The following is an 11,075-nucleotide window of genomic DNA, read 5'->3' on the forward strand; positions in this document are numbered from 1 at the left end:
CACTGCGCGCTGTAGGGTCAAAAACTGCGGTCGACAGCGGAGTCAAAGGGTTAAGGGAAGAAATTTTCGCGGGAACTTAATTTTGCGGTTGGTCAAATTATTTTTTTTCGCGGGAATTTAATTTGGCAGTTCATCGACTTTCGAAAAATTCGCGGGAATTTCATTTCGCGGTTGCAGGATATTTTTGGTCATAAGCGTTATTAAATAAGCAAAAAACCTGTTTTAAGGCTTGAAATAGTACGAATTTGGGGGAATGCGTGAAATGAATTAAATTTTGCGGGAATTTAATTTCGCGGATTGACGATTTTGTAAAATTTCGCGGGAACTTAATTTCGCGGTTTTAGACAAAATCCGCGAAAACCGCGAAATTTAGTTCCGGCAAAAATTTCTTCCCTTAAGGTATATGGGCTATCATATAAGTATAGCTTGTTTTTCTTTTAGGTATAAAAAATGAATTTTCCATATAAAATATTACTAGTATGCTTTATCATTGGACTTTTCACAATAAACACATGTTATTCGCAAGACGATGGAGCAAAAGTTGTTCCTGTTATTGTTAAAAATAACACAACAATAGCCCCAGTTGAAAAAGCAGAAAAAAAGACCACAACAAAGACAGCTGCTCCTTTAGCTGCTACAATAACTACAACTCAAAAGACTCCTGGTCCAACAACCACAACAACAGTTGAAGCTAATCAGGTCATAGCTGACCCAACTACAACAACTACAACTCAGAAGACTCCTGGTCCAACAACCACAACAACAGTTAAAACTAATCAGGCCTTAGCTGACCCAACTACAACAACTACAACTACAACGCAAATGGCTCCTGGTTCAACAACCACAACAACAGTTGAAGCTAATCAGGTCATAGCTGACCCAACTACAACTACAACTACAACAACTCAAAAGACTCCTAGTCCAACAACCACAACAACAGTTGAAGCTAATCAGGTCATAGCTGACCCAACTACAACAACTACAACTCAGAAGACTCCTGGTCCAACAACCACAACAACAGTTAAAACTAATCAGGCCTTAGCTGACCCAACTACAACAACTACAACTACAACGCAAATGGCTCCTGGTTCAACAACCACAACAACAACCAGTCCACCCACCACCACCCTCACTCCAACCACAACCACAACCACTACCTCTACCCCAGCCCCATTCGAAGAAACAAACCAATATTCTGAGAGTAAGCTAAAGTTATTCAATTATTTTTGCTTGAAGGGAAAGTGACTATGGAAAATTGACATTTTGTATACATTTTATGCTTTTCTGTTAAAATAAAGAATAGAGGAGGTCACTTAAAAACGTTACTTAAAGAGTTGCTTATGTTTTGGCTTTAAAACCAATGATCTTTTTGTATAGCCAACCTAGCATTTAGTATTTTCAACACAGAATGGCTTCTTTTTTTTTCAAAAACACAGACCTGTTAGTGTAAATAAACATGGTGCAACTTTCGAATTTACATAAAACCATTGCTCCCATAACATCATTACATTTTACATTTGTTTCTTTTGTAGATATTTACAAGAATATGAATACAAAAGGGTAAGCTTTAAAAATTATTGATTGAATTTAATATCCTGATTCTCCATTAGCAGCTTTTAAAATTCTTTAAACGAGCCATTTATCAGTAAAGTCAACAATATCCTCAATAACCTAGTTATCATTTCCTTTAAAGATGCCATGACATCTGATGACATGAGCTTTTGTAGGTTTATCAGCCCTGATCCGTTTATTCTTAATCAGTCTTATAAATAGGACTGTTTTTTTTGTCAATATAAACCATCCATTGAAATTGCTTTTTTCAGAGAACCAGATACTGGAGGAGGTTTTCCGATATTTTTGATGGTGTCAGTTGTATTTGTTGTAGTGGCTTACTTTGTTTATCATAATAGAGGAAAGGTATGTGATTTTGAATTCCAATTGCTTTCATTTTTAGCTTTGATAAAATCCATTATCAATAACACAGCATACTTGTTTATCTGCGCTTGATCAAGGCCACTATCAAATCAAATGTACAAGTGAACCGGCCCCAAAAAAATGGATCAAAAATAATTAATTTTCATTATAACTTTTTTTCCGGATGTTGGGCCAAGCTGAAAAATTAAAACGGCATGGGAAATATTATGAGAAATAACATTATGCTCGGAAAAAACACAACAGCAGTAAATTGACCATGTTATGTCCAATTTGTTGTCCTTGCAAAAAAGTGGAAGTGGACCATAAGCAATATAAGCAATTAAACTCGACAAAAGGTTTAGAACCACTCTTGAAAGGTCAGTCTAGTTGGTATATGGTTGGCTTTATCGTCCAGGAATGGGCATGGATTTATCGGACAATATTCTCGATACTATAGACCATTTATTAAAACTAAATAGCATTTTACCCTGGCCTCTTTTCATTCAGAATTTGAAATCAGAAACTTTTACTCTCTTTTACTTGGTCAAATAATAGACATGTTGTCTTTACTTTTTGTGTTACCGGACAATTTATTGTCATTTTAAGAACTCTTTTAAACTTGTTTCTTACCTTGCTTGACATTTTTATTAAATTTCAGCTTGCGTAAGCAAAGCAGTCAAGAGTTAATGACCATAAGACAATTTCTAATTCTATGCTTTCGGGCAATTCTTTGTCCCAATTTGGACCACACTTTAAATTAAATTAAATTAAATATTCTATCCCAATACCATCAGACCATGATAAGCTAGATCAACAGGACCTTTTATCTTACCGACAAACAATATTGGAAGTCAATAGACATATATTTTTAAAAAGATTAAGCTCAAAATATAACCATATGACTAAAAAGGTACAAAAATGGCCATTTCTTGTACATTCGATTTGACAAGATCAAGCAATATTTTTCATTTAGGACGCCTTGTGTTCTGCTGATTAGATTTTCTTTGCAAATAATCCTTTTTAAGATGTCAACAGGACCTTGAGCAACCTGTAAAACTAACCCTCCAACCTTGAAAACCTTGATATTTATATAATTTTTGAAAAAAACAATGAATTACAAATTACTGAATTAGGTACTGTCTTATCTAATCGATTTTTTTTTGCTCACTTTGCTTGCAATCATTTTGAAAAACTTTTTGTGATGAGAAAGCTGCATTTAGTCTTGAACAGGCCATGCTGAAGGATATGTTTACTATTCAAATCAATTTGAAAATTAAAAATCTTGAAAAAGACAAGTTATAGTCAATTAAGAACCTTGAATATCCGCTAAAATTCGGTAAATATGGAGAAGAAGCTCCCTAGATATCCTAGATACCCTAAAATTTCTTTCTCTCTTTCATTTCCCATTGAGAAGCATTATGAAGTTATTTGAATCAAGGATTAATTTTCAGGTGATGGGTTATCTGGTTGAAGGTAAGAATGGTGGTAGTACTGGGAATAGAAGAGCACCTGGTTATCGGAGGCTGAAGAACTTGGAAGAAGCAATGCCAGGAGTAAGAAGTAAGAATATTGTGCTGGTCTTTTAATTGACTACTATAAAATGAACAGGTGAACCTTTGTTGTATGAATGTGTGAAGTTTTTGTTACATTAAGGGGTCATTCCAAGAAATTTTCAACACAATTGGAGATCTATGTCTATAGAAGTTTTTGTTACATTAAGGGGTCATTCCAAGAAATTTTCAACACGATTGCAGATCTATGTCTATGGAAGTTTTTGTTACATTAAGGGGTCATTCCAAGAAATTTTCAACATGATTGCAGATCTATGTCTATGCCCGATTGAATCATTGGGGTGTTATCAAATGGTGTATGGGTTGCGACCCTCCTAGGTCCCTACTTGCGGAATTAGGTCAAAAAAGATTGTGACAAAACGTACCCCTCCTCAGGACTGACCGTAAGATTTGTTTATATTTCACGATTTCACTACTAAACGAAAATTTATTTTACTTTTAGATCACAATGCTTGACAAAAACAAAGGTGTATGATAGGTACATTTTAGCAGTATTGTCTTTTAAGTAATTATGATATAAGTTGAAAGAGTACATATTGTGTTTGCATTGAATTTTATACCTTTTATTTTATATGAGAAGAATACATGTACACAATTATTTTGTGGTGATTTTTATTATTATGCCAACACTTATATGTAAAAGCTTACTATTTATAATTGATATTCTATTATTCCAGTTTGACGTTTTGTTTTTTGTGTGTTTTGTGTAACCTGACAGAATGTTAATGTTTTCAGGCTCGCGATTCGGAGGTATAATTAATGTAATTCAATGGTAATTGGTAATTCATTAATGTTCTCCCAAAAAGGACAGCCTTGACTATTCCTATTTTTTTTCGCCCCCGTTGAAGTAATTTAAAATCACAATCGGAAGGAACTTGCCTAACGAGCACCTCACCAAAAACCGGGATTTTCATCCCGTTTATTAGTGAGTTCCACTTTAATGATTTTCGAAAAATAGAAGCCTTTCAACCGCTTTGACGCAAATTCGACATTTTTGCTACTGCAACAGCTCCGAAAGTTTAAAGTGACGTAAGAAAAATCGAGAAAACGCCGTGACGTCTAGTATAGGATGGAACATGCCAAACATTTTCAATGGGTATGTACGGTTCTTGCCGAAAAATGGGATACGATTAAAATCATTTTTCCGAAATATATTTTTATTACCAATGTAATTGGGACATCTTTTGAAGTAACAAAGAAATTCTCTTTATCTTATCTACTCTCTAAAACTCTAGTATGAGTTTGGAGGATTTTACTCATATTTAAATTTTTTCTGCTGTTTTTCCGGACACGGTGTATGCTGACATGTCTTAAAAGTTTTTAATGATAAACTACGGGGCCAGATTTTCACAGGCTGAAACATCCGACAAAAATTTCCATTTTTGGCTTTATATGTATACTTTAAACGTCAGTAAATATTTCGCGATAGTTGCTGATGATCCTAAATTTTTCAAATAAAATTTCTTCCACACATGCGAGATTTATTAAAACTGACTAACGAAGTTGTCTGGTCGCGAATATGTCTGACATTAAGGTATTGTAGTTGAAATATTTTTGTTATTTTTTTGATTTGATATAAAAGGTTTTTGTAATTTATAGCATTCTTAAAGATTTTGTAAATACTGGTTAGATTTTAGTCGATCTCCTTTTTTGTGGTTGCTATAAAGAAATAAAAAGTTCTTGTTTTTTATCTTAAAGTTTTTAGCTTTTGTTTTATGCGATCGATAATAGTATGTCAAAGAATTAGTTTTTCTAATCGAGTCTCATGTTCTAATAACAAAGCGTGCACTCTTCGCTAACCAGGCTTACGATATTTCATCTTCACTTTTTATTCAATATTTACATCAGAACTAATTTCAAAATTTTGGTAAATTTATCCAAAATCACCATGAACGCTTCAAATTCTGCTTAATCTTATTGCTGTGTTATTTTTAGATGACAAATTACAAAAATTATAAGAATAACAAAAGTGATAAACTTAGATGTATAAATCTCTAAAGGTTGGTACCAGTATGCCGTAGATGGCCAAAAGCAGGAAGAAAATTAGAAATAGTTTGGTTTTTCAGAGGAAGAATGTCTTGTTTGAAGGAAACCAAGTGACCAGTAAGTGCTTACATTGTTAAAAATTCTTACTTTTTTAATGACCAATAGAAACTGATTATAAGAGATATTTATCCAAATACATAGGGTCCTCCAAAAAAAAAAATTTAGGTACCCCCAATCATTTTGGTACCCCCAAAATTTTTAGAATTCTAAAGTAACCCCCCAACTTTGAGTTACCCCCTTTTTAATTTTTTTATTGTTAAAAATACAAAAAAAGGGTTTTTTTTTGTTATTCCTGGGAAAATACTTCCATGGCGGCCAGCACTTCTTTTTCAACAAATTCAAGGGTGTCATTTTTGACTATAATTTTCCAGGGTTTCAAGAGATTTTTATATACCACAAACTTTCAAGGGTTTCTAGGGTTTTTAGTTGATCTTTGCTAGTTTTCAAAGATTTCAAGGAAATCTGTCGACAAAAGGAGAAAGGTTGAATTTTCAATTTTTGGGTAAAGGAGGGTCCTTAAATTGGCTGATAATTGATAATTTTACAAACACCCATTCTATCACCCAGACCTGCCAATCTCATATAATTCCAGTGGCACTTAACGGGTTAAAAGGTAAACCCCCTAAGAATGAGTGTGGAATATCCCCTTGAGTCTCAGGGGTTCCAAAAGTATGTTTTCTCATTTTTAAGTCACTGCAATGTTTGTATCACACGCAATGGGAAAGATTTTGTATTTCTGAAAGTTAAAATGGCTGAAAATGGCCACAAAATTTGTCATTTCAAGGGTTTTTTCAAGGGTATAAATCTTGCTTTTCAAGGGTATAAATCTTGCTTTTCAAGGGTCCCCAAAATAATATTGACTTTTCAAGGGTGTTTCAAGGGTTTCAAGGAATTCAAGGGTGATGACTTCATACAAAAACAACAGCCCCCGCCCCCACTAATGAAAATGCAGGTACCCCCAAACATATCAGGTACTCCCTAAATTTAAGAATACTTCCAGGTACCTGGCTTTTTTAACACTTTTTTTTTTAGGTACCCCTAAATCTCTGGGGGGGGGGTGGATCCTATGAAATATTTTATATTCTGTCCGACATAGCTATAACCAAGTTTTTAGATCAATGTATTTGCTTCACACGACTTTTGTCAGAAATTTAGGCTAAGAAAGTGACCTAATTTCAAAAAATAGACTACGTTGACCACATCCAATCGTCAACAAAGTTCTGTTTCCTAGTTAATCGATTTGAAAGTTTTACCTCTGGCACATTTTTCTTCAATTCTCGGTTTTGATAAATTTCTTTTGGACAAAATCCGATATTTGCAACACCCCTATAAAATTCTTTCTTGCAAGTCTATCAAAGACGAATTTCCTAATTTCATATTTTGGTGACCCTGTGAGAAACATCCACAATAGTTCTCTTCTTTTCTGTTTAAAAGCCGATCTCAATCAAAAATAAACCCCTGTTTTGTGACATTTTTTCTATCAGCCACTAAATTGACCATAACTTGGGAAAATTAAGACTTCATCAGCTATGACAAAAAGTTGTTTTTTGGGCATTTTTCAAAATGTCACACTATTTTTGATTGGGATCAGCCGCTGTTTTAGCGGTGGAACGGATGCAGAAAGGAGTATTTTATCGTTTCTTGCCTTTTGCGTCGTTAAACTTTTGACCACCTTCAGGAACACTTTGCACTCTATTGGTTGAATTTCTGATTTTGAAAAAATTCTTGAGCAATTCTCGGGTCAGGCTTCCAGCATCCCTCGTTTTGTTATAAAACAACTTGTTTACTTCTCAAGATAAGATGTAGTCTGAGAAAAATTCATATTTCGTTAGTGTGAGTGATATCGGCTATAAAATGCTCAAAAGTATTAATATTGCTAATCATTAGTTTAAACTGAGAATCCCCTAATGCTTGTTAAGCTTCTGTGCTTTTTTCGAAATAATAATTCAAGGTTACAAAAGTTCACTAATTAAAATATATCATACATTATCATAAATTCAGTTTCGAAAGCTGTTAATTTTCAACTGCTGCTGTACATCACGTTAATTTACCGTTCAAGATCTTTTTTAAAGTACGCAAGAGAAGGTTATTCTTGTTGTTATACGAGTGTTGAATTCTCGGTAGGCCATAATCAAAAGCATCGAAATCTTCTTTGTAATATTTGTAAATCCCTAAAATATCCTTTTCATCTAAAGTAGAGAAGAGATCGAACATCAAATCATTCGAACTGACTTTATAGCCATCGGTCCAAGTTTTGGGGAACTTATGAACGGAATCTACACGTCGCACCACTTCCTTTGCGTCTCTCAAAAGTGATTCCATCTTCCCGATAAAGTTGTATCGGATTTGACATGGGTGACATAGTTTGGTTGCAGGGTACCAATGCGGGTCATATGGTTCGACCTGCACAATCCAGCGAACGAATTCTTGAAAAGTTGCACCGCGTCCGCGATTATATTCCTCTTTACTCAAATCTTTTCGAAACATTTTCAATATTCTTGACCCGTACGTTTTTTCAAAATAAGTATTGTTATCGGCGAACTTATTGCGGTATGCCGATGCTAATCTTTCAAAAGGGTGTCTTACGAACATAAACTTGAAAGAGTCTTTTATAACTTTTGGCATCGCGTGTCCCTTGACATGATACAAGGGTCGAAGACCTCGTTGCGTATGAACCTTCGATTTGACACCCATTTCACTAATGTTTGACTTTATACCATCGAACAAAAGTAGCATTCTCTTCCAGTTCGTACTAGCGACTTTGGGTACGGCGCAATAGAGCACCGGTAGAACGCGACTAACGAATATATGTCCCTTTTGCTCTCTCTCAAGAAACCTCTGCTGTATGAATGTTCTGAGACTCGTACCGCCATCTTTTTTCCGTTTAGCTTGACAAAAATGTCGGAGGTAATTCAATCGTTGCTGCTGCACTGGATTCGGTATGAACTGGAAGAAGATAAAGAAGAAGGTAATTTTATAATTTTCTCGATACAAGTTTTTTTATAAGAACATCCAGAGTCGTTGAAGCCTTCTTAACTTTTTGAGTTATAAGCCTTGAAATGTTCTTAACATGTTCTTATTTTCACCACTTGTGAGTAGTTTTGTCTATTTTCCTAAGAAATCGGGTGTTTTAGAGTCTGCGAAATCAAATCCTTTTAAAGTTAAAGTTTCTGATCTAAAGAATAATTCTTGATATTTTTTTTCGAATTAAGTAAAAAGAACAACATTTGTTAAAAATTGAAGCAGAAGCTTTTCGGTCTTATGCCATCATCAGTGCTATAGATAGTAAAAAAATTTTCGAAATTTCCACCCTTTTTACAATTCATGACGTCCGATTTCGAAACGCCCAATACAGGTCTTTTTCAGTTCTTTTGGTGTCTCTCGGTCTAGCATACTAGGAGCACTCGTGGTCTTTCTGGCCAGGCTAGAATTTCTTGAAGGGGATATATGTTATCAGTAAAAATAAGATGACTAAAATAATAGATTAGATAATTTTTCTTTACATTTGGATAGTGCTTTATGTAAAATATTTAAATAATTGAGGCCAATGTTTTTATCACAATTCTATTCGTTTGTTATTGTCACTTTAAAAATTTGACACTTTCAAAAAATAATTGATCAATCAAAACTTGTTGTCAACAATGTCATTCATAGTTTACATGTGGTTCGCCTCGTGCACGCGCGTGAACGAGTCATTTATTAATTTATGATAATTATTTGCGTGTACAAGAGGGACACGTGTTATGCTTAGAGACGTTCCTTGATTGATTCATTTTTAAAAAAAGTTCAAAAATTTGATTAGAGAAAATTTACACCTTAATTAATTAGTTTTGATAGATATTAAAAAACAAAATAACAAAAGATAGAAAGAGGGGATAAATTTTGACAGAAAAATTTTATATTCTTTACATACATCACGGCTACTGTCGTCTTGAACAAGAGCTCTATTACGACTCACAAATCGTGTGCCAGCGGGATATAATTGAAACGCACAATACAGAATAGTAATACCAGTCAACAAGGAGAAAAGAAAGAGAGCTGCCCAGCTAGACATAACTCACTTCTTCTCTACACTATTGTTTTACCTCAATGAAATAATGCATCAAAAGTATCTGACACTCGATGTAAGAAAAGAGGAAATGAAAGCGAACGAAAATGAAGAATAGCGTTACAATAGTTTCTTCACACTATCCTCTTTGTTTCACACCTTTCAATCGATCAGCATGCCTGTGAAACTTTGAAAAAATATCAAACTCATTCAAGTGCATCATGAATTATCAATAACGCATTAATTTTTCAAAAATCATCTTCGAAAACATCAATTCATCAAAAATAAAGACTTCTCTTTCATATGAGCTCATTATTAATACATAGTTGTCCTTTTTCACTAATATTTAAAACAATGACAATATATAATAGTCATCTTTCTGGGGGAAAGGCTTTTCTATTATTGATTTTACTTTTGATCCCCGCGTGACAGTGTTATATTTTCAAACTTTCTATAATGTCAAAAATATTCGAATGACTAAAAAGTCTTTTCCAATGTCACTTTCATTTTTCTAAAAATAAAGACCAGATTTTTCTTGAAAATGAAGAATTCGATCTCTTTAGGCTCCATATAAACATGATTGATAATTTTCAGCTTCTTCGAGAAAAAGCTTTTTTTCAATCTCCAAAACGATATACTAGAACCCATGCTACCGGGAAGCTATAGGCCCATGGCCGCCTCATTTTTTCAAATAAAAAAGTATTTTTAGAATATCAGGATTCATACTTTCAATAGCTTCATCTCAGGGCAAAATCAGTCCCAAATAGGACCATTTTAAGGTATATTAGTGGGGTCAATTTCAGTCGGCTCAAACCATGGTTGCGCCTACTCAGTCAGTATGTTTTTGGTCATTCTACCTCCAGATCATGGCGCGGGCCCTACATATACTCATGTAGTTTGTATATGTAATCACATGATAACGATTGCAATTCGAATATAATTGCACGAGTGATTTTTTTGTTATTAATCTTCCGAGTCCGAAAGGACGAGGAAAATTCAAAACAAAAAAATCACGAGTGCAATTTTCGAATTGTACGAGTTATTATGTGATTACGAGCTAATCGCACAATGGCTTTCACTGCTTTTCCCAGTTAGGAAAGTAAATTACAGAAAATGTTTTTTCTTACTTTTTTTATCGAACGATTTAATTGCATTCGAAATTCATTTTGTGAGAAAGAAAATCTATAAACAACAATAAAAGAAAAAAATAGAGAGAGGAGAAAAATATAAAACTTTCAGTGTAAATTAGTTTCCTAACGGGGAAAAAGTAACGAAACCGATCGTGCGATTAGCTCGTAAATAAATGATAACTCGTACAATTCGAAAATTGCGCTCGTGATTTTTTGTTTCAAACTTTTAATTAATTTTTTAATTAATAACAAAAAAATCACTTGTGAAATTATTCTCGAATTGCACTCATGATCATGTGATTACATATACATACCATGCTGTTCTTAATTTTAGCACTTTGGGATCTTCGAAGTGCGAGTTCTTAT

General features: G+C 33.9%; 2 protein-coding genes across 2 annotated transcripts; one reads left to right on the forward strand and one right to left on the reverse strand.

Annotated features, from left to right (window-relative positions):
• The first annotated feature begins 429 nt into the window (after positions 1-429).
• On the forward strand, positions 430-4,080 carry LOC136805069 (salivary glue protein Sgs-3-like). Its single transcript, XM_067061623.1, has 5 exons — positions 430-1,201; positions 1,533-1,560; positions 1,824-1,917; positions 3,366-3,474; positions 3,928-4,080. Exons 1-5 carry the CDS (start codon positions 451-453, stop codon positions 3,939-3,941), a joined length of 996 nt encoding a protein of 331 aa, XP_066917724.1. The 5' UTR covers positions 430-450; the 3' UTR covers positions 3,942-4,080.
• A 3,359-nt stretch (positions 4,081-7,439) lies between these two features.
• On the reverse strand, positions 7,440-9,828 carry LOC136805072 (carbohydrate sulfotransferase 11-like). Its single transcript, XM_067061630.1, has 2 exons — positions 9,445-9,828; positions 7,440-8,477 (listed from the first exon to the last, which is right to left on the reverse strand). Exons 1-2 carry the CDS (start codon positions 9,583-9,585, stop codon positions 7,569-7,571), a joined length of 1,050 nt encoding a protein of 349 aa, XP_066917731.1. The 5' UTR covers positions 9,586-9,828; the 3' UTR covers positions 7,440-7,568.
• Between the last annotated feature and the right edge of the window lie 1,247 nt (positions 9,829-11,075).

This window comes from Clytia hemisphaerica, unplaced genomic scaffold, assembly GCF_902728285.1.
Source record: "Clytia hemisphaerica strain Z4C2 unplaced genomic scaffold, Clytia hemisphaerica genome assembly, whole genome shotgun sequence".
NCBI classification, from domain to species: domain Eukaryota; kingdom Metazoa; phylum Cnidaria; class Hydrozoa; order Leptothecata; family Clytiidae; genus Clytia; species Clytia hemisphaerica.

Coding starts and splice junctions, on each gene's coding strand:
- LOC136805069 (XM_067061623.1), top strand. CDS start 451: ATGAATTTTCCATATAAAATATTACTAGTATGCTTTATCATTGGACTT. Junction 1,202..1,532: donor AACAAACCAATATTCTGAGA/GTAAGCTAAAGT, acceptor TTTCTTTTGTAG/ATATTTACAAGAATATGAAT. Junction 1,918..3,365: donor TTTATCATAATAGAGGAAAG/GTATGTGATTTT, acceptor ATTAATTTTCAG/GTGATGGGTTATCTGGTTGA.
- LOC136805072 (XM_067061630.1), bottom strand. CDS start 9,585: ATGTCTAGCTGGGCAGCTCTCTTTCTTTTCTCCTTGTTGACTGGTATT. Junction 8,478..9,444: donor AAGACGACAGTAGCCGTGAT/GTATGTAAAGAA, acceptor ATCTTCTTCCAG/TTCATACCGAATCCAGTGCA.